General features: G+C 38.7%; 1 protein-coding gene across 1 annotated transcript in view; it reads left to right on the top strand.

The window, feature by feature from the left end:
- Window positions 1-286: 286 nt before the first annotated feature.
- COLEC10 (collectin subfamily member 10) overlaps window positions 287-23,406 on the top strand; it is a 49,214-nt gene continuing 26,094 nt past the window's right edge. Inside the window, exon 1 of the mRNA XM_007127718.1 lies at window positions 287-434. Within this exon, the coding sequence (XP_007127780.1) occupies window positions 287-434 (148 nt within the window). The remainder of the gene's footprint in view (window positions 435-23,406) is intronic.

Raw genomic sequence — 23,406 nt, 5'->3', positions numbered from 1 at the left:
CTCTATTCTCTGAGATGTTTCTGCTGACCTGCACACTTGAGTGTTTAGTTCAGAGATAATTTTCAATAAACTGTTGTCACTTGAGAATAAACAGTCTGGACAATGTATGGTTCATTTGGAACACTGAGAAAATAAACAACCTAGGATATGCTTCCTGCCTGTTTTTACAGCCCTTTTTGGAATGTGTGTTCCAGATATTTCCCCTTCTTCCCCAAAGAAGGTTTTATTTAAAATAAAGCTGTTTATTTGGCACTTCTGGGCAGCCCTTTTTTGAAGAACCACAGCAATGGGTGGCTTTGGAGCCCATCTTCGAAGGAATCAGTTCATCCTCCTGGTGCTCTTTCTTTTGCAAATTCAGAGTCTGGGTCTGGACATTGATAGTCGTCCTACAACTGAAGTCTGTGCCACACACATAGTTTCACCAGGACCCAAAGGTGAGGAAAGAAAAATGAAATGTTCATATCTAGTAAGTAAGCTCTCTTACTTCATCTCTCAACCCCACTCTAGCCCCCAATGACTTTCTCTACTCCCCTCCTTAGAGTTCTCTCACTTTCCTTCTATTTTAGAAAAATCAATGTCTTGTTACTTATTTTAAAATCTCCCTTGATGTTAGGTAAGAGAACGTGGGGAGGCGCTGGAAGGCTGGGGCAGGGACGTGTTCCATCGTCCGTGCTGCTCCAGGGGAGATACACAAGCAAGACATTAACCTTCAGGAATCCTTTCCTTAAGAGCATCTCTGTTCATGGGCTGTTTTCACTCCAACTGCTTTCTCAGACTGATGTCGGTAAAGCTACTTGACAAAAGCTCAGTAAAGTAAAAATGAATTCTTTCATATATTTCATAAATTAATGGGCTTCTGGGTTCCAATGAAGAGGAAAATTTTCATCAAGGATTGGAGGTGGCATAGAAATGAACATTTCTTTATTTGAAAGTGGAGTTTTAGGGCCAAGTGCCTTCAGCTGAAGGATGATAGAATGTTGCAAGCATTTTTTTTCAAGTAGAGCCAAGGTCCAAATGCGCTTCAAGCAACTGGTTGGTAAAAAATGCTGCTGTTTTCCTCGTTTCAGCTCTGACCCTTTTGTTCTGAAAGTGGTCACTGCAGTGCAAATTGGTGCTTCCTCATTAGTAATTCATGCTATGTTTCTCCAGGCTAGATGGTGGAAGAATTGCATCTGCTTAAAATTTTAAGTAGAAAAAAAGGGTCTTTAAAAACAAAAATAGAAAAACATTGCCCCGTGCTTGTCACTTATTTAAATGTGTATTGCTTAAAGTGCATTTTTCTTACTCAGTGAATTAATTTCCTCCTAAGATTGCAATCCAAGTTTTAACCTTTGATACCATAAAATAAATGCAGGGAAGAACAATGAGGCCTTGGGGCTTCCAAATAGTTTCTTGGGTGAAGAAATGAATAATGCAAGGGTAAATGTTCGGAAAACAAAGTTTCAATTAGAAATAAAGTACTTCCTTAAAACCATTACTGAACTTTTCATAGAATAGAGGAAACTTTGTATTATTCCTGGGGTTTCATGGGAAATGCTAAAAATTAAAAATTTTCTCTCCCTTCGAATGGGAGAATCCATTTTAGAATAGAACTGTTAAGCAGTTTTCCTTGCAGAGAAACTGCAACTTTCAAACTGGAAGAAGAACGGACAAAGAATTGTTAAAATAGTGTCCAAAATACCATCCAATTCAACAATTCTATTCATTCCAACTCAGCCAGCGTATATTGAATACCTATTAAGTGCTAAGCACTATTTTAGGCACAAGCGATGCATTCAATTATATATATTAGTGTCATGAGCAATGGAGACGTAAATAATTTAGGAGGGAGAGCAGAGGGCAATTAATATTTGCTGGCTACCAGCGTGGGGTCCACCATGAGTCTTCCAACCCTCATTTTTTAGCTTAACACAAAACTTCTCCCATCCCATTAGAAACTCTAAGGTTTCAAACAATGGAAACCTCTTTAACTCTCTTCCTGAGCCTGTGTAGAAATTATGAGATGATTACAAGCAGAAATGTGACAGAATGAAGAAGCAAGTGCTCCTGGGGAAGAAAGACTTGGGAAGAAGCCCTCTAGAACTCCGGGTTTCAGAACTAAGTTATGGACTTGGTATCATTTCTTCTTCCCCTAGAACCTGGGGACTTGGCATCAAATGGGTTCTCGGTGGCTTTTTTATTAAAAAGATTCCAAGATTCTGGAACGTACTGAATACCAACTAAGTCCCAGGCATCATGTGGGATTCTAAAGGTTTCAAGCTAAGGAAGAACTTGTCTTAGAACTTGTACCTACATTGAAAGCTGGTGTTAGAGTGCAAACTCTTGGGGTCAGTTAACTCATTTTTAATTTGCAAATTGCTTGTATGTGTACCACCTGCCTAACATCAAAAGCCTATTCATCACTGCTGTTCCTCTGCTCTATGTCCTGTGCTAGGCATTGTGGATACACCAAAACACAAGGCATGGTTTTCTTGTCTTCTCTCAAGATATAAACTGCCATCTACTCTACTTCATCCTGTCATGAACACGGTGACAGTCCTCCCCACCCACGAATAAGGCAGATTTGTATATTTATCTCTACAAAATGACAAAAAACAAAAAAAAAAAGCTTGATGGCTAAGCAAACATTTTAAAGAACTGGATTATTGCTCTTGTTTAATGTATTTTTTTAAGAGCAAGCTGGTCTATATTTTTCTCCATGGCTAATCATCTCAATACCAGTTATCAGCGCTGTGCGCAGAAACTTCCAGATACTCTGAGAAACAAACAATAAAAGGAGTTTTCCCTAAATTCATTTGGGAGACTTGGAATTTAATAAAAATATATAGAGTTGCAAATGGAAAACCATTAATGCTACTCTGCCATATAATATATTGTCTAAGACAGACACACCATTTTTTATTGCACTACTTCCCAAGCTTGACTTAGTGGGAAAAAAAGACATTGGATTGAATCTGCTTGATCTTCAGGATGGTATTACATCTGTTTATGCTTCAGTTTGTTTATTTGCAAAATGAGGTTCATCACAGACCTCTTTTAAGAATAACGTCGGATAATCAAAGTAAACTTTAAGCTGTGTAGACATTATGAATAGATACTTAACAGATTCTATTTATCTGTCCTTCTCCTTCCTATTTGTCTAAGTCTGTTGAGTAGTAATTTTGAGAATGAGTATTGCTCTAGTTATAAAAAAATTCTTCGTTGAAAGCCATTTTTATCTTTCTTTCTATGCCTTAAAATTATTATTTTATGCTGCTTAGTAGGAAAATGTTCTCTTCTTTTTTCCCCCCACGTTGGTGGTTTCTTTAAACAATTTGTGTGAAATTCTGACCTCTAGTGGTTTTACTTGAAAACAGCAATGACAAGAAATTTTAACAAGAACTGTTAAAAAGAAATGTAAAACCAATAAGAAATATTTGGGTGATGCGTCACAATTTCCAAGGAACTTTCAAATACATTATCTTGTTTAAGTTTCACATTTTTCCAACGTGGTAGCAATTACTTTAACCTTAAAGAGAAGGAAACAGTCTCTATGAGGCCAAGTGGAAGTCCCAAGGTCTTCCATGTAGATGTTACACAGTCATGCAATTTGAACTTGACCCCTGGCCTTCTGGCTCTGTGTCCGCCATCATTCCATGACATCTACTAGAGTCTATTAGAATCATGTTTGAAAATACAGCCCACTGACCCCTTTTTGATCCATGGATAGGACTGTGCCTCAGAACATGGAATTTATGCAAGCTCACAGCCCAACATTGTACTGGACCCTAAAACATGCTGAAAGTGGTGACTTGCCTGCTCTTTGATAATGAACTCCATCACTTCATTCGTTTGTTTGGAAATTAATGATATTTCACCCTATTGCTTATTTTGGTTTTTGGTTTAGGAGGTTTTTCTTTCAATGAAATTTGGGTGTATGTGTATGTATGTGGTCTTAAAGCTCCTTTGTGATCCATCTGGCTTCTCCCAACTTCTCCCACCTCAAACTACTTGTCCACATGTAGTTTGCTTCAGGCATCCTTGCTTTGTCTCCCATTCCCGAGCTAGGATTTTTGCACTTGATATTCCCTCTGTCTGACCCAAACTTGCCCCAGATCTTCCCAAGGAGAGTTCTTTCTTCTCATTCTGGTTTTAGCTCAAATGCCATTTGCACAGTGGGGCCCTGCCTGATGACCCCCTTCTCTCTCTGTCATAGTTCCCGAGACATTTTGTTGTTATTTTCACAGACTTATTACTAAATGAAAATCCCTTGTGTTTTTATATATCTACAGTCAGTCCTAGAATACAAGCTTCATGAAAGCAGGGACCCTGTTCCTCTTGCTGAGTGTGTTTTCCTGCTGTCTAGAAGAGTTCCTGACACATAGCGATTGCTCAATAAATCTTTTTGATGAAATAAACAAACCCAAATTTTCCAAGATCCCCTGACTGTTCCTTGAAAATTCTTTCCAAGGATGTCTTGCAGTTCCCCAAAATGTGTTGCAATGCTTCCAAGAAAACAGCTGGTCTTGGGAGACACTGTCATTGTACCACTTCAGTGGTCAAAGAACTTTCCCACCAGTGGCCACTGGTTTTCTGTAAGCACAGCCATGCCACCACTTCCCTGGTACCCCTGTCTCAACCTGGCCTGGCCACTAGCTCACTGCCACTTCACTCAGTAAGGAAGACTTTCCTTTGCTTCTGAGGGCACTGCAACTCCTACAAGTAACCATCCTGACTCCACGCAACTGGCCTGTGATGAACTCATGGGGCCAAGAAAGGCTCTCTCCCCTTCAGCGTGACTGTAATGACAACCTCAATCATGGTGGTGGCGACAGGAACACTAACACACGTTGAATAGATGCCATTGACCCGGCACTGTGTGAGTGCTATCCAGTCATTTTTAAGTTGAGCTATCTCAATAGACTTTGAAAAAGAAGACATTATAATTCTCATCTGACAGATGAGGAAACCGAGGTTCAGAACTATTAAGTCACTAGCCTAAGGCCACACAGCTGGAAGGTGGTGGGTTGGAACCCAATTCAATTCTAGTTGGACTTCATGCTCCAATCAGAATGCTAAACCGTCTAATCAGCTGGAGGGGCCCCTAAGCAGTGTTGACTGCATCACAGGATTTTACAGGGCAGGATGAAACAGCTACTTTAGTTTTTGCTTAAAGCTCCTATTGGTCCCTATGGAACCCATGCATGGGTGGTCCAGGGCCCACATCTAAGTGCCAGACACTACGAGGTACATGTGGCTTTGCTAGGACATCAACCTCTGTCTTACGGGATAGTTTCTTTCCCCGAAAACCCCTTACCTCTAGGAAATGGACTTCAATCTGGCCAGTAATTTTTCTGAACATGGCTCTGGATCTCAGCAATTGACACACTTGAGTTATTTCCCAGAAGTGTTCTCAGCCTCCAAACAGATGACCAGTATGCTCAGCAATATCTGGGTCACTTTCACACTCCAATCAGAAGTCTCACTATGTGTAAAGTAACTTCAGAGTTTATTTGGTTTAACCCCAGTTATTTTTACAATTGTGAAAACTGAAGCCCAGAGAGGGAAAATCACTTGTTCTAGGTCACACAGCTGTTCATTGGTGGCAGAGCTAAAACTCCTCTTCCAGATTCCCAAGCCAGTCACTGTTCCATTCCGCCGTGTTCTACCATTGTCCTCACGTTTTATCATCCTCATTAGGCATGAAATGATCCTTCCTTCGGTTTTATAAATTAACATTAGAAAAGGAGGTCAATGTATAAACATGGTACAGAATTGTTTCAGCTGGGTCACCTTGGTACAAATTAAGTTGCTGATTTCTTTCTGGTGACTTTATCAGAGAGGTTAAGCAAGTAGGTATTTTCCCAAAACCTTTTTTTTAATTGTATTAATTCACCAGATTCTTTCATTAAGAGTTTTAATATGTATGTTATGCATAAGGTCAGACCAAAATTTTAAGAGGCTTGGCTTTTTCAACTTTATATTCCAATGGATGGATGTTCTGAACCAATTTTTCTCCTCTTTTTCCCTTTGAATAGATGCCAAGAAAACATTTCAAGGTTAGGTCAGGAGGGGAGGAATAAAAGTCCAGTCAATCAAAATGTGGGCAAAGATGAGTGAGGATGTAATAACCAAAAAAAAAAAAAAAAAAAAAACAGAAATTAGCTTGTTTCATTTAAGAAAGTTGTATCCTTTACCTATACCATTTCTCCCTCCATCTCACTTACATAATAATTTGGCTATATATCAATCGTTACTAGGGACTGTAGTAATAGGTGCTTGCATGTTGGTAAAGATCATGGGCTTTGGAGACAGAATATATGGTTTTGAATTTGAGCTCTGCCACTTACCTACCGATGTGATCTTAAGTCTCAGTGTCCTCATTTTTTAAATGGAGATAATTTTATTGCCAATCTCAAAAGCTTAATTTGAAAATTAAGACACGTTTAGCATATAGCTCAGCTATCATCATTTTTTTTCATTAGCTTCCATTGCTATTACTAGTCACCATAAGTCCTCTCTCCCACATCCCTAAACAAAGGCTCATAGGTTGTAACCCTGGTTCTACAAACAGAAATCTACCAGGGAAATGCACCACCTTCTGCTCCTTGCTGCCATTTCCTACCTATTTCAGTCTCACTGCAAAGTCAACTTTTATTCATCAGACGCTCACAAACTTGAGACCACCCTTGCTCTTCACTAATGGTGCTTTCTTTCTGTAGTTCTCCAATTAAGCCTGGGGCTTCTTATCAATTAAATAGGAATAATAATAGTATAAATACACCCTAGTAGGATTAAATGAATTAAGGCAGAAAAAACCAAGCCTCAGTCCTTTTATCTGTAACATGGGTTAATAATGGTATGACTCCTTCATAGGATTGTGATGAGGAGAAATCAGCTGAACCACATAAAGCATTTAGCTCCATCTCTGACACATTGTTAAGGACTCTTTAAATATTAGAAAACCACAGATTAGTAAAACCCAAGGGAGAATGAGAATCATTTTTCCATTTTTCCTTCTTCTTCTTTTTTTCCTTTAAGGAATATTTTCCTTTAGCCACTGTCTGTACCCTAGGTAGGCAATTCTGTTGGTCTTAGGTCATTAGCCATATGTGTAGGCCAGATACAACTTAGGTGTCTCTTTTTATTTGTGTTTATGAAATACTACTTCTGGAAACTTTCTAGTTCTGTTAGAAATGGTTTTATTTGGCCTTTCCACATCTTTTCAGGATATTCCAACTGAGAACCAGTCTGTCTGGTTTTCACACTGCTATATGATCTGCAATATTCTATAATTTTCCAGAATTCTTTCAGTTATATTTTACAGCTTTCTCTGCTCTTTTATAAAAGAATTATAAATATATGTGGTTAAAATCTGACACTCAGAGACTCAAGTCAAGTAGCATCTGAATAATTGTTTTCAAATTGTTTATCGTAATTGTTCTTGATTTGAAAACTCTGGAAGCATCCTTTCAGGTCTCTTGACAATACTTGTAGCTGTGAAATAAATCACATAAATGCGAGTCTTTAAAATTTACAAAGGGTTTATCCATTATTTCGCTTTAGCTCCACTGATGTATTATAGGAATTATTATCCCTATTTAAAGAGAAGGAAACTAAAACACAGTACTCTTGTTTGTGACCCTGCTGAAGGTCATTTATGTAACATATCACCCAGGGATGGGTGTATGTGTAAGACATTACAATATTGGTTGCAGTCAAAAATATTTTACATGGTGTTGTTCTGCCTGGCCTGAGATGAACACATATTTAGAAAAAGATTTTGATATTCAGAGCCAATAGCTATGACAATGTCATCTGTCTCTCATCAGACCACATGCTGAGTGACCAAATGACAGGACAACTGAAAGGAAGAGGCCCATATGCCCAATGGGAAGTTGGCAGCAAGTGTGACAATGTGCTCCAGACCAAAATGAAAGTCCCCAAAGAGACTGGGAGACTTTGATATACCACAAAGGAGCATCTCTGGAACTGTTTTATCAGTGTTGCCCTAGCACTTGAAGAGGAAGGCTGGACAATGCCACCAATGATCTTGGGGAAAAGCCAATACTAGACCATAGGCACAGACCAAATACACTGAAATAAAGCTCACCTAGAGTGTTCAAAGGCAAGGGCTATGACCTGCCTTCCTAGATTAGAGTACTCCTAAGGGGACATTATATTTTTATTAAAATGGGCAATTTTTGATTAACATATACATAGGTATCTATATCTATATTGAGAAATAAAATATTGCCTGCTTATCAGTAAACAAAGGATGTCACAGTTATCAGCGATTACAGATTGCAGCCACCTCCAAAGGCCAGCTGGTGAGCCCTGAGGGAACACAGGAAGGAAAGAATACCTGCCATCCAGCAACCATCAGACTGCAGCTACTCCCAACGGTGAGCCCTGAGGAAACTCAAGATGTGAAAACACAGGATACTGGCCCCAGAGAGCTGAGGTGCATATCAGAGGAATGATTTCTGTGAGCCCAGACTCTTGCATCTTCCCATACATAGAAAAGCACTACATTCCTAAACTTGAGATATCTAATTTTCTTTCATAAACAGTAATCGTTTGTTCCAACTACCTGCCCTTTGTTGCAAAACTCCTATATATCCTAGCTGCCCCCTCACCTCCTCGGAACAGTTTTCTCAGGGTTACCTGAGATGCTGCCTCCAGGGCTTGAAGTCCTCAGTTTGTCTGACAAATAAAACATAACTCTCAACTTTTAGGTTGTACATATTTTTTAATCAACAATATCTATATCTATATCTATCATCTCCTGATGATCAAGGAAAGCAATACCATGTTGATATTATTCTAATGTTGCCCAACAATACCAACATGGAACTTTTTCCTGCTCCCTCTTTCTGATTGACTAACATTTTAACTCGGAACAAATGAGCGTATGCAAAACTAAAACGTCCAGCATTCACAGCTCCCAAGGTGTTCCTGTGCCTTCCTAAAATGTTTTATTACAGGGAACTGAAACTACCAAAATGCATCATTCCACCGCCTGTCCTCCTATATCCTTTTCTGTCTTACCTTTTGGAATGAGGTTAGGGCGCAGTACTCTGCCATGTCAAAAAACATCACTAATGTAGCAAAGTTACTGACTCAGTTTTCTTGTCAGTAGAGACCTAGTCTTGGAGCAGGGGTGTCCAGTGGAAGAGGAACGAAGTTTCGTTCTACCTCCTTTTAGGTAAATAGGATGGATCTTTTAATAAGGTAGAAGACAGAATTATTTTCCCTATCCCAGCTCCAGTGGCTTCTATGTAAATATTCATATGCTTCATTATGCTTGTTAACCTAATTTTCATTGTACCTTGGGTTTTCTTTTTTCTTCTTTCTCTCTTTCTTTCTTTCTTTTTTTTTTTTTTCCAGGTTTCATAGCTATTCTGTAGAAGTTGTATTTATCAGGTCTGAGTAGCCAAATGATCGTTTAAACCAGAGGAGCCAGTGGAAGTTTCTGAGTAGGTGAATGATGTAATTAAATTTGTTTTTCAGGCAGATAAATCTCTTGGAAGGGGTGATGATAGACTGAAGGATGTGAGAAGCTCCTGGTAGAACATGAATTAAAAACAAGGGATGCATTAAGGCTGTCGGGAGAGGGAGAAGAGGGTGTATTAGAGAGATATTTCAGAAGCAAAATGGCAGATTATAATGAGTTCCAAACTGTGTTTGAGCCACCTATGAACATCCAGATGGAAAAGTCCAATAGGCAGTTGAAAATAGACATCATAAATACTTTTTAGGCATTTTTTCTTAATAAAAGCTAATCACATGACCTGTAGCCTCGACTCTTAGTTTTTATATTTTGTCTTATTTAGTGATAGCAGGGGGGACTGCCTTTCTCACAGATAGTTGGGATATCCATGGACCAGGATATTCGTTTATATAATAGCAGTTATGACTTACACTTAATAACAACACTACTCTTTTTCTTTAAATTTGTTTCTGCCCCACTTTGTACTGAAAGAAAATTTAGACAGAATATTGTATGTTACATCTCTAGAGTATTGTAAACATTTCAATGCCAGAAGCACAAATCTCTGGAAGCAAAAATATATATCAGCCAGGGCGTGGCAAATCCGCACAGCCAAGGTGTGAGCTAAAAGATGCATTGCTTCCCCTTGGCCTCTTCTTTTTATCCCTCTAATTTCTTTTCTTTCTTTCTTTTTTTTTCTGAGGGGGTTTCTCATTCTCTTTATTTTATTGTTTTTTTAACTGAAGTATAGTTCATTTACAATGTTGTATTAGTTTCAGGTGTACATATATATATATGTGTGTATATATATGTATATATATCCAAGATATACATATATATATATATATATCAGATTCTTTTCCCTTATAGGTTATTACAAAATATGTATCCCTCTGATTTCTAGTGGCTAGAAACCCTGGGGGCCGATTGGATGATACTGTCATAATGTAATATTTGCTGAGTGCACACTGCATTCCAGGCACCGTTTGGCCCTTCACATGTATCATCCCATTTACTCCTCTCCACAGCACCCTGGGGAAGATATTTCACTGTTCTGATTTACTAGTGAGGAAACTGAGGCTGAAAGAATTGAAGTAGTTGCAAAATCTCACAGCCAGTGAGTGCCGATCCCAGATGCCCTGTTCTTAACCACTGCACTGCATTGCAGAAACACAGCACTCAGTCCTAGATGGATGGGATACCTCCTCCTTGCATTTGTTTCTGCTGACTTGGCTGTGAATGCATTTGAATAATGAATGATATGTTCAGGCAGAAGAAAACCTGCCCCACAAAACTTAATGTTGTATTTTTCATTAAGGATAATGTTAGTTGTGTTTTGTTTTTTTGTTTTTTTCCTCCCTGTTACTCAGACATGCAGTGACTGCAAAAGACTTGCAGGTTCCAAGTAAGAATTCTTTTTAAACAAAATAAGCCTGAAAACCAAGAGTGGGTGCTTTGTAATTCAAGTAGGAAAGATTGCAGGATTCTTGAAATTCTCACGTTTCTTTGCTAGGTTACACAGGAGTGAGGTGAAGGGGGAATGAAGTTTATGGGGTCCCTGGAATGGATGGGGCACAGTAAAGGGATTGGCCGACAACATGCCATGCGTATTAACAACCCAGCTAGGGCCATATTAAGCACCCGATAAACATTGGCTGTTGTCATTATTGACGTTGATATTATTATTATTGTGATAAATTAGTCACAATATACATATCTCTTTACGTTTTGTATTTCCTTGCATTTGTTTAGCATATTAATATTGAAAAAGCACTTCCATTTTATTTTCTTATTTGATATGTAATCTTGTCATCTGAGGAGAGAGCAGTAGAGATGAGTAAAAGCCTAGTCTCCTTACCCCTACATCATTGATCTTTCCAAAGGCTCACCTTGTTAGACGCCAACAAAACAGGCAGTAATTTCCCTTTCAGAACATTCATGACATTTACAAGACCTTGCTTGGTGCCTCCTTCCCACCAAACTTTTCGGCTTAGGTCATGTCTTGTCCGAGCTAATGTTGTATCCCTAGGATCCAGCACCGAACTTGGTAGCTGGTAGAAATTCAGTAAATATTTGTCCAAGGAATGAATGAGTGAGCACATTGTGAAGTTTGAACAGCTCTTGAGAGCAAAGTGTAGAATGTCTGCCCTTATCACAAGGAACTTACATTCTGAAGTTAAATAACAATGCATTTTAAAATAATACTTCAAGGCAGCAATTAGAAAGTAGTAACAAGGAGCCAGATGGTGAATTACCAAGGAAATAATTCTACCAGTAAATTCAGATAATTTAGAATTTAATTTGAGACATGACTCATTGGTACGATTTATAAAAGGAGAAAAGGGCCACAGTTCCTTTATATTATTTATGATTTATTTTTTAAATCATAAGAGTAATTCAGGCTTGTCGTAACACATGGCATGTATAAATGTGTACAAAATAAAGATATATAAAGAAAAAGCTAATGATCTCTCTTTTCACTGTGACGCTGCCCTTTACAGATCCAAATCTCTCCTGTAACCAGGAGATAATAGCTTGGTATTAACACTTTTCTCTATATTTGTTCTGTTCATTTGTTCTTTCTTCTAAATGGGATCATATGCATATGACTCTCTAAGAGGCATTCTTTACGTAATATAACATGGAGCTCACTCCTTATTCAGAGATCTTTCTCATTATTTTTAGTAGTTGCACAATTTTCTTCAGTCTCATGATGATAAACTTTCAGATTGTTTATGGTTTTCTTGTTTTTGCCACTACAAGCAAACATTCTCATGGATACATTAGTTCTTACAGTTAAGTCCCATAAAATAGGTTCGCTAAGGTAAAATGGAGTATGTGGATTTTTTATTTTAATCATGATTGACAGATTATTTTGCAGAAATATTGTAGCAATTTATGTTGCCAAGAGCAATGACTGAGTGCTTTCTGTAGCTATGGCAACTTCAGATGCAATTAATCTTTTATAATTATTACTAAATATGATGGAAAAATATGATATTGACATTTACACATATATGTTTTTCTGACTAATAGTGAGTCTGGGCATTTTATCCATCATTTACTGTTTATATTTTTAGATTACCTTTTAATTTCACTTGTTGTCTTTTTTTTCAAAGCAATTTGCAAAAACTTTTTGTACATTAAAAATACTAATCATTTTTTATGTCAGTGTTTGATTTTTTTCCTTGTCTCTCATATTTTTGTTGATAAACTTTATATATTTATGTGGCATATTTTGTCATATAAAGACTTTTAATTTCTCATATGGTCATATATGTCTTTTATTTTATAACTTTTTCCCCTGAGGAGATGAATTTCAAACAGAGAGAAAACCATGTGCCTTTCAATGGGAGCAAACATTGAAAGACATTTTAATGAACAATGAATAGACAAGTTGGGCAGGAATAGAAGGTTATGCAGGTCAATGTCAGAAAATAATGCCAGAAAGTTCCATTGATACCAGTCTGTGAAAGTCCAAACACTAAACTAATTAGTTAGGACTTGACCTATAAACACAGGGGAACTGCTGAAATGTTTTGAATGGGTCAGTTTTATAATGAAAATGTGATTTTATACAGATTAGTTTGCAAGATGGTTTGAAAAAGTGAAGTTCAGGTCCAAAGAAACCAGTATTTCAACAACTATGTATAGAACAGACAACGATTCTAGGCCCTTGGAACCACCAGTGAATAAAACACCATGAAGACCATTTAGGGCTTACCTACAAGGAACACGGGTTAGTGTACAAGGACAGGAAGAGGTAAAACAATGGCAGTAGAGATGGAAGGAAAAAGAAAGGAGGGACGTGAGAAAAAATAAGAATCAAGGTGGGAGTTAAGAAGGAGGAAGAGTCAAAGCCAATTTGGGTATTGAGCCTGGGGGACTGGAGCATGGCAGTGATATTGGAAGATGGGTAAATCAGAAGCGGAAACAAAACTATGAAGTGGAGGGAACGGTAGAGACAGATATTTGTGTACAGATCTTACTCAACTTACAATGTGGCTGCATCCTGATAAACCCTTCCTAAGTGGAAAATATCATAGTGGAAAGTGCATTTAATACACCTAACCTAGGGAACACCATAGCTTAGCCCAGCCTGCCTTAGACATGCTCAGAACACTTACATTAGCCTACAGTTGGGCAAAATTGTCTTTTAAAAAATAAAGTGTTGAATATCTCATGTAACTTATTAACTACCGTACTGAAGGTGAAACATGGAACGGTTGTCTGGGTACAGATGGCTGTCAGTGTATTGATTGTCTACCCTCGTGATTGCATGACTGACTGGGAACTGCAGCTCACTGCCACCGCCCAGCATCAAGAGAAGGTATCATACTGCATATCGCTAGCCTAGGAAAAGAGCAAAATTCAAAATCTGAAGTACAGTTTCTACTGAATGCATATCACTTTTGCATCACTGTAAAGTCAAAAAATTGTTACGTCAAACCATCGTAAATCGGGGACTGTCTGTATTTGCCTGGACTGCCTTACTAGATTATAAGCCTTTCCCATAGACCCACCCAGCAGGCTGAAGTCAATCATTAATCAGCCATTATTAAGAATGACATTTCAATCAATTAGTAATTAATTTGACTGTATTTTCATTAACCTCACATTTATCCGTCTTGTTTTTAAGGATGTTATTCCTTTTACTTTGAAACCTTTATTGCGAAAGCACCTATTGCATCTGAGACCCTGTGCCAAGTACTAGGGATACCAAGAAAATAATATATCATCCCCAACGCGTCCCATCATCTATGACACAATGTGGTGGATGCTATGAAGTCCGAGGGGAATTACCTTCAGAGAATGAGATTAATCCAGACTGCTAAAGAAGGAGATGGGGGCAGATGCTGAGAAGACTCTTGGGTAGAGGAGGTGACACATTAGCTGGACCTACAGGGTGCATGGAATTGGACAAAAGATAAAAATCCACATGAATTTTATTGATGAGAACGTTTTAGTATCAACCTGCCCTAATATATTGACAAATTTGTATTTTAGGTTATTTCCTTCTGCACGTACCTTGAGATATAGTTTATTCTGGTGGAGCCCAATGAAAGGGATCTCGTTTACTTCTTCCGGAGAAAGAATAGAGGAGAGTTTTAGGTGTGAGCAGGCAGAGTTAGATGTCTTCTCCTTTATGTTCCCATAACTGCTACTCTTCCAGCATCTATCACAGTAATTATGTTTATTTGCCCATTCTCTCCTGAAGTTTTGATATCCTCATAAGAAGATCCTGATCAGTGTCTAGTAGATATAATAGTAAGGAAACTTGTGTTTGCAAGTGAAAGAAACAAAACCAAATCCAACTTAAACTGGTTAATCATACAAACAAACAAAAGAGAGAAGAGGAATTTATAGACTCATGTAACAGGGAGGGTTTCAGGCAGAGCTATATCCAGGCTCAAGTGATGTGCTCAGAATCAAACACACCTTGGTTCTCTTTTCCCCTATAATGACTTCATTTTAAAAAAGGTTCTTATTTTGTGGTGCTAAAATAGATTCAGATAATTCAGTAATAGTCTATCCTCTCTGCAACCCCTGCAGAAAGAGCAAGTCTCTGTCTTGAAATTCATAACTGTCTGAGTTATTGAGGGGACTTATCTACCAACTGAAATTTGTTGGCTCTCATTGGGCCACATGTCCATTGCTGAACCAGTTACTGTGGAGAAGGTTCAAACTACGTGGATTGAGAATAAGCTAGTATTGTTTCCTATGGCAAGTTGTGGGGCCGTTACCAGAAGCACAGGTAGAAGCTCCCAGGTAGGTGAAAGTTACAGATTTTGTGGATTAATGAGTCCCCTCAGTGCAAGGGACTCCTCTATGAATTTTGCCATCCATAATATTATTTAATATTACAGTAACTCCATGAGACACGTGTAACTATCTTAATTTTCCAGGGTAGAAAATTGAAGCAGAGGGGATAATTATTTAGGATAAGATTAAAGAGCTGTTAAGTGGAGATTTAGGATTTGCACCTAGATCTCTGTGACTATGATTCCGTTTGCTAGGGCTGCCGTAACAAAATATCACAAACTGGGGGTCTTAAACAACAGAAGTTGGTTGTCTTACAGTTCTGGAGACTGGAAGTCCAAGGTCAAAGAGTTGGCAGATTTGGTCTCTCTTAGCCAAGACCTCTGTCCTTGGCTTGCAGTTGGCTCTCTTCTCACTGTGTCCTTACATGGCCTTTTCAGGGACGTGTGCACGCATCCCTCATGTTCCTTTGTGTGTCCAAATTTCCTCTTCACACAAGGACACCGGTCAGATTGGATTAAGACTGCCCTAAAAGCCACAATTTAACTTAACCACCTTTTTTTTTTTTTTTCGCGGTACGCGGGCCTCTCACTTGCTGTGGCCTCTCCCGTTGCGGAGCGCAGGCTCCGGACGCGCAGGCCCAGCGGCCACGACTCACGGGCCCAGCCGCTCCGCGACATGTGGGATCTTCCCGGACCGGGGCGCGAACCCGTGTCCCCTGCATCGGCAGGCGGACCCTCAACCACTGCGCCACCAGGGAAGCCCCTTAACCACCTTTTTAAAGGCCTTATCACCAAATATAGTTCCATTCTGAAGTGCTGGGGTAGGGCTTCAACATACGGATTTTGGGGAGAAGATACAATTCAGCCCATAACAGACTGTAAAACTCCTGTTCTGTTCATTGCACAAGCTTCTGGAGGAAACTTGAATGACAGTCCTGTCACTCATTCAGTTTGAATTGACTTAATGGTTCTGAAGGCTGAGCCCCTTGAAAATTTCAGCTTGGTTAACAGCTGTTACCTTCCATGTAAGATTCTCCCTGGGACAGCTTGCCTCCTTAACGACATGAAGTTTCCTATGGACTAAGATCAACACGGTTCTTTGGTAAACATATCCCTACTGTGAACAGGAATAAACAGTATTTTGTGAACACGTTAGATGTGGAGAAGTTAGGAAAAGCGTTAACTGTTTAGAAGAATGGTCTTATTTCACGCACGTTCATCCTAACTAGGTGAGGTAATGTTAGGGAAGAATCTCAGAAAAATCTCTTCGAGGACCTAGGTGCTACCGCCATATTTTTACTAATCATGGAGAAACATACTGTTGTTTATTGTTCTTAAGCAAGGTTGACCAAGGTCAGGGTCTCCCCTATCGACAGATAAGCTACCTCACGGCCATGAAGATGGCAAACACAATGTTTACAAGCGATTTTTCACTTAGAAATCATGCTTGCTTGCGCAACTTTTATGTTTTCATTAAAAGAAATATGAAGAAAATTGCCCCTCAGAGTCTCAAATAAAGAAAGAGTGCTGTGATAAAATGTCACTATGGATCTGTAGTCTCTCTACGCTGTATACCCAGCGCTATCTTTGGGGGATCAGTAAGCCATACCTGGTTTTAAATTAAAGATAATCTTCTCCTCAAAAAAACTTAAAATATATATCTAAATGTAATCTTTTCCTATTGGCTCCCAATAACCAAGTGACGGGTGCCAGTTCTAGGGTATAGGACTATTTAGACAGTTAAAGAATCCCACTTTCAGGCAATGAACAGGAGCCGTACAAGTAAGACGAGACAGGGAATAAAGGAAGTGAGAAACCTTATTAGTGGTGTTTTCCTCTGCTCGCAATTACCATCCCAAAGCTATTAAAATGAATCAAAGTACCATGTGTCTCAGAGTAAGGAAACAGCCCTCTATATGGGAGACTAAACATGTAGGTACTCTAGTTATTTCCAATTACAGATAAAACAGAAACTTTGAAAGGTTAAATATTACCCCTAAGTTCACAAAGCTGGAAAGCGTTATAATTGGGACTTGAACTCAGGATACGTAAGAGTGGAACCTGTGGACTTCATCGATATATCACCCCAGCTTCCCAGGAACTGCTGTCTTCTGTGAAAGGCCAGTGGAAATTTGTCTTCTTCTAATCGCTCTGGTCATGGCGGTTTCTTAGTCCTTAGTAGTCCTTTCAGAAGAGAAAATGAAATTATTTGTCATTTGTCTTCAAAGAACCTCGGTTTACTCCTCTGAATGTCTTCTCCTCTTTCTAAGTGCTTGCCTCTTTTTCATTAGATTATATGCAGCACAGCAGTATGGACTCCAGATAAATGAAATCACAAAACACAAATCCCTGCAGCCCACTAAAAAGTAAGATTGATATAATGATATTTTGTTTACATAGGAGAATGTTCTTACCTTTTAGAGACACTTGCTGAAGTCTTTGAGAAATATCGGTTATAATTTACTTTAAAAAAATCAGTAAAAATAAATAGATGAAGCAATGACAACTTGTTCATTGTTAAAGATACCTCAGTATCTTTAATGGGTGTATATTTACTTAGCTATCTTTGCGTGAAAATCTTCATAGTAATGAGTAGAAAAAAATGCATAGTCAAATAAAAAAGTAAGTAATGATTTTAAAATAAGGATTGAGATAGGTTCAAAGAGATGACCTTTCATCATAATCATCATCATCATTTTTGTACCTCCATTCTGTTCTCATTAAAATAAAAATAGATTAGTTTACCAAGCACCAGACACTGTGCTGAACACCTCTCATGCCTTGTCTCCTTTAGTCCCTGACAATCCCTTGACGTAAAGATTTTTTCCTCCATTTTACGGATGAAACTGAGACTCAGAGAAATGAAATGACTTTCTCCAGAGCTCTTTTCTCCAGTGCAGTGCACTCCTTTTTCCTTAGGGCGAGCCTTGTGAATGTGACTGAGTTGAAGGGATCCAGGACATATGGGGAGGTAGGTGGAGGCACAGAGGGACTGATAAGCTGGGTGAATAGAGGCAAACAATAGCAGGTCCCAGTAAGGCCTGAAAGTTTTCTTTTTCTTTTTTAAAAAAAATTTGTATTGGAGTAGAGTTGATTTACAATGTTGTGTTAGTTTCAGGTGTACAGCAAAGTGAATCAGTTATACATATACATATATATCCACTCTTTTTTAGATTCTTTTCCCATATAGGTCATTACAGAGTATTGAGTAGAGTTCCCTGTGCTATACAGTAGGTCCTTCTTAGTTATCTATTTTATATAGAGTAGTGTGTACCTGTCAATCCCATTCTCCAAATTTACCCCTGCCCCTCTCCTCCCCCGGTAACCATAAGTTTGTTTTCTACATCTGTGACTCTATTTCTGTTTTGTAAATAAGTTCATTTGTACCATTTTCTTTTAGATTTCACATATAAGCGATATCATAAGATATTTGTCTTTGTCTGACTTACTTCACTCAGTATAACAATTTCTAGGTCCATCCATCTTGCTGAAAATAGCATTATTTTGTTCTTTTTTATGTTTCCGTGGAATAATGAGGTTGTAATTGAGGAAGGAAAGGTACTGGGGTGCGGCCCACTTTATGACCTTACTAGTGTATCTCATATCTATGAGAGGTCCAGACGATAATTGATACAACTATGAAAATTTCCAAAAATGAAGATACAATCAGCATACATGGAAAAAGGGCGTAAGTAGGGTTGGGGAGGATATATTTTAGGTAGGAATCTGGCCTCATTGATAAAGCACACCGTAACACCTGTATCACTCAATTCCAAGGCTGACCAGGAGAAGGACTGTTTGTTAACCACTTGCCCCCAGTCCATAAGATTATTCTGGCAGTGGGAAAAGTACAGCTTCCAGTGAATTTTCTTTAGCATTTCCAAAACCAGTTCACTAAGTTTTAATAATTACTTCCTTTGAGCAGGGGTAATGACCTAGGTTCGGCTATTTCATTTCAAACTAGAATTTCATTTTAAAAGAGTTTTTGCTTTTGGGGGAAAAAAATTGTACCTAAGAAAAATTGGTCAGCTGTGTGCTCTGCTGGAATTCTGCTGGAGAGATTATCGCAGCAAGCTGGTGGCCTGGCAAGGGCTGAAACAAATAATTTTTGTAAAACTGAAATTAGTTCATCACAGTTTATAGCTTTTCATTTAATTTTAAAATGTAAGTGGCTATTTTTAAAGGAAGGAAAGTAAGTCTAAATTGCCCTACTAATCCAATGAAATATTGCCAAGAGGGTAAAAGCAGACAGCTGTGCGCCATGTGGGAGATCCTTTCCAAAGCCTGCTTTTGTGCCTCTCTTCTGCTCTCATTAAAACAAGTCCCAAAGATCAAATGAAGCTGGGACCCAAGCTGAAGGCAAGGGTACACGTTGTTTACTTCATCGCTGCCAGCAGCCCTCTCACCACCAGGCTGGGATTCAGGCACACAGGTCAGAAGAAGAATAATCCTGTTTTCACCCTCCCAGGTCTCCATCGGGAACCACCGGGGAGCGGCAAATGACTGAGTCACTCACCTGGCTGTCTCCAGTTAGATACTTGCTTGAAAATGAATGGGAAAGCTCATAAGAAGGGGGAGAGAAGAAATAATAATGGCACCGATAACTCACATTAGTGTGGTTTTATGATTCACCAGACCACGCACACGCCTGCATTTGATTTTGCCTTTTGGTGAGCAGGACACGCATCTTTGGTCCCGTTGTGCAGAATAGCAATCCCCAAACCCAGAAATGTTAAAACAGAAATTTGTTCCCAATCATACACCTTGCTCAGAACAAAAGCTTTGAAGGTATTTTCCCTGGTTTGAATTCTGGCTTTATTACTGACGAGCTATGCGACCTTGGGAAGTTATTGGACCTCTCTTTGACCTCATTTTCTCATCTGTAAAATGGAGCTAAGAATAGTGTCCATCTTAAAGGTTTTTGTGGGGATCAAATGATAGGATGCATGTCCAGTAGGAGGAACTCCTTTGGTGCTTATTAGTCAATAAACATTACCATTATATTTGTAAAATGTTTTATGGCTCCTAAAACATGTCCGGTTCAACTATATTTATTAAGCTCCAGGGCCAAACACTTTGCTAAATTCTGGGGGTGGCAGAAACACTCATGACCCCAGTTATCCCACAGGTCACAAATGAGTATAAGGGATAGCACAGATAAACAGACTCACTCAGCAGAATGTGGTATTTTAAACAATGAAGATAATCAGAAAGAGAATTTAGCCCAGCCTGAGAGTGTCAGAGAGAACTTCCTGAAGGAAAATACTTTTCGAATTTTACCTTTATTAAAACTCTCTGAAAAAGGTATTATTTTGTCCATTCTACAAACGGGTGAAACAAGGCCCAAGGTCAAGGACCTCCCAAGGTCCCTCAGCTCATGAGTGGCAAGGCCAGGTCTTACTTATACTAAATTACCTCAAGGATACATTCCCTATGAATTAAGTCATTGAGACCTTGAGCTGGTTTCATCTTCCCCACTATCCATCTTATTTGAAAAGGACCAAGACTCACTTTCTGTATCTCCACTATTCTCCCTGAAAAATGAGGCACAGTGCCAAGTTCTGTAAAATCCAGTCTGCTGAGAGTCACAGAATCCTAGACTAGAAGGAACAATTACTCGCTAGTAGGGATCTGGAGGGGCAGAGACATGCGTATTGTTGGATCCTAGTTCTACCACTCTATGACAGTAGGGTAACAACTTAACCTCGGTGAAGTCTCAGTTTTTCCGTTCAGAAAATGGAGCAGTAATTGTTTCCACCTCCTAGAATTTCTGTGACGATCACATTAGCACAGTGCTGGCACACATGATAACTGCTTGGTAAACATTCACTAATAACTTTAGCTAGAGAAACACCATCTAGTTCATCCACTTCACCTCACTGGTTTGATCACACAAATCATCTGTGCAATTTTTTGGAAATCCTTCCCCAGAAGGAGATACTAGAGCTTCATGTGTGAAGGGTTCCAATGCCTGACCAATCTCACAACCTGGAAATCTAACTGCTCCATTTACAATATTATTTCATTTAAAATATTAACATTCTAAAAAAAATAAAAAATAAAATATTAACATTCATTCTCAGAAAAAAGTAGAGAATGACCTGTTATGCTTTTTCTGGATAAATGAACGGACATCTCAACATTCTCTCTCCCAAACTAATCTAATCTAATCCCAGGAATTTCAATTTTGTCTTACGAAGTCTGTTACCTACCACTTTCCACTGATGATGATCCCTGGGACAGCTTGCCTCCTTAACGACATGAAGTTTCCTATGGACTAAGATCAACACGGTTCTTTGGTAAACATATCCCTACTGTGAACAGGAATAAACAGTATTTTGTGAACACGTTAGATGTGGAGAAGTTAGGAAAAGCGTTAACTGTTTAGAAGAATGGTCTTATTTCACGCACGTTCATCCTAACTAGGTGAGGTAATGTTAGGGAAGAATCTCAGAAAAATCTCTTCGAGGACCTAGGTGCTACCGCCATATTTTTACTAATCATGGAGAAACATACTGTTGTTTATTGTTCTTAAGCAAGGTTGACCAAGGTCAGGGTCTCCCCTATCGACAGATAAGCTACCTCACGGCCATGAAGATAGCAAACACAATGTTTACAAGCGATTTTTCACTTAGAAATCATGCTTGCTTGCGCAACTTTTATGTTTTCATTAAAAGAAATATGAAGAAAATTGCCCCTCAGAGACTCAAATAAAGAAAGAGTGCTGTGATAAAATGTCACTATGGATCTGTAGTCTCTCTACGCTGTATACCCAGCGCTATCTTTGGGGGATCAGTAAGCCATACCTGGTTTTAAATTAAAGATAATCTTCTCCTCAAAAAAACTTAAAATATATATCTAAATGTAATCTTTTCCTATTGGCTCCCAATAACCAAGTGATGGGTGCCAGTTCTAGGGTATAGGACTATTTAGACAGTTAAAGAATCCCACTTTCAGGCAATGAACAGGAGCCGTACAAGTAAGACGAGACAGGGAATAAAGGAAGTGAGAAACCTTATTAGTGGTGTTTTCCTCTGCTCGCAATTACCATCCCAAAGCTATTAAAATGAATCAAAGTACCATGTGTCTCAGAGTAAGGAAACAGCCCTCTATATGGGAGACTAAACATGTAGGTACTCTAGTTATTTCCAATTACAGATAAAACAGAAACTTTGAAAGGTTAAATATTACCCCTAAGTTCACAAAGCTGGAAAGCGTTATAATTGGGACTTGAACTCAGGATACGTAAGAGTGGAACCTGTGGACTTCATCGATATATCACCCCAGCTTCCCAGGAACTGCTGTCTTCTGTGAAAGGCCAGTGGAAATTTGTCTTCTTCTAATCGCTCTGGTCATGGCGGTTTCTTAGTCCTTAGTAGTCCTTTCAGAAGAGAAAATGAAATTATTTGTCATTTGTCTTCAAAGAACCTCGGTTTACTCCTCTGAATGTCTTCTCCTCTTTCTAAGTGCTTGCCTCTTTTTCATTAGATTATATGCAGCACAGCAGTATGGACTCCAGATAAATGAAATCACAAAACACAAATCCCTGCAGCCCACTAAAAAGTAAGATTGATATAATGATATTTTGTTTACATAGGAGAATGTTCTTACCTTTTAGAGACACTTGCTGAAGTCTTTGAGAAATATCGGTTATAATTTACTTTAAAAAAATCAGTAAAAATAAATAGATGAAGCAATGACAACTTGTTCATTGTTAAAGATACCTCAGTATCTTTAATGGGTGTATATTTACTTAGCTATCTTTGCGTGAAAATCTTCATAGTAATGAGTAGAAAAAAATGCATAGTCAAATAAAAAAGTAAGTAATGATTTTAAAATAAGGATTGAGATAGGTTCAAAGAGATGACCTTTCATCATAATCATCATCATCATTTTTGTACCTCCATTCTGTTCTCATTAAAATAAAAATAGATTAGTTTACCAAGCACCAGACACTGTGCTGAACACCTCTCATGCCTTGTCTCCTTTAGTCCCTGACAATCCCTTGACGTAAAGATTTTTTCCTCCATTTTACGGATGAAACTGAGACTCAGAGAAATGAAATGACTTTCTCCAGAGCTCTTTTCTCCAGTGCAGTGCACTCCTTTTTCCTTAGGGCGAGCCTTGTGAATGTGACTGAGTTGAAGGGATCCAGGACATATGGGGAGGTAG

Source organism: Physeter macrocephalus, chromosome 15 (assembly GCF_002837175.3).
Source record: "Physeter macrocephalus isolate SW-GA chromosome 15, ASM283717v5, whole genome shotgun sequence".
NCBI classification, from domain to species: Eukaryota; Metazoa; Chordata; class Mammalia; order Artiodactyla; family Physeteridae; genus Physeter; species Physeter macrocephalus.
This window is presented reverse-complemented; position numbering and strand designations above follow the sequence as displayed.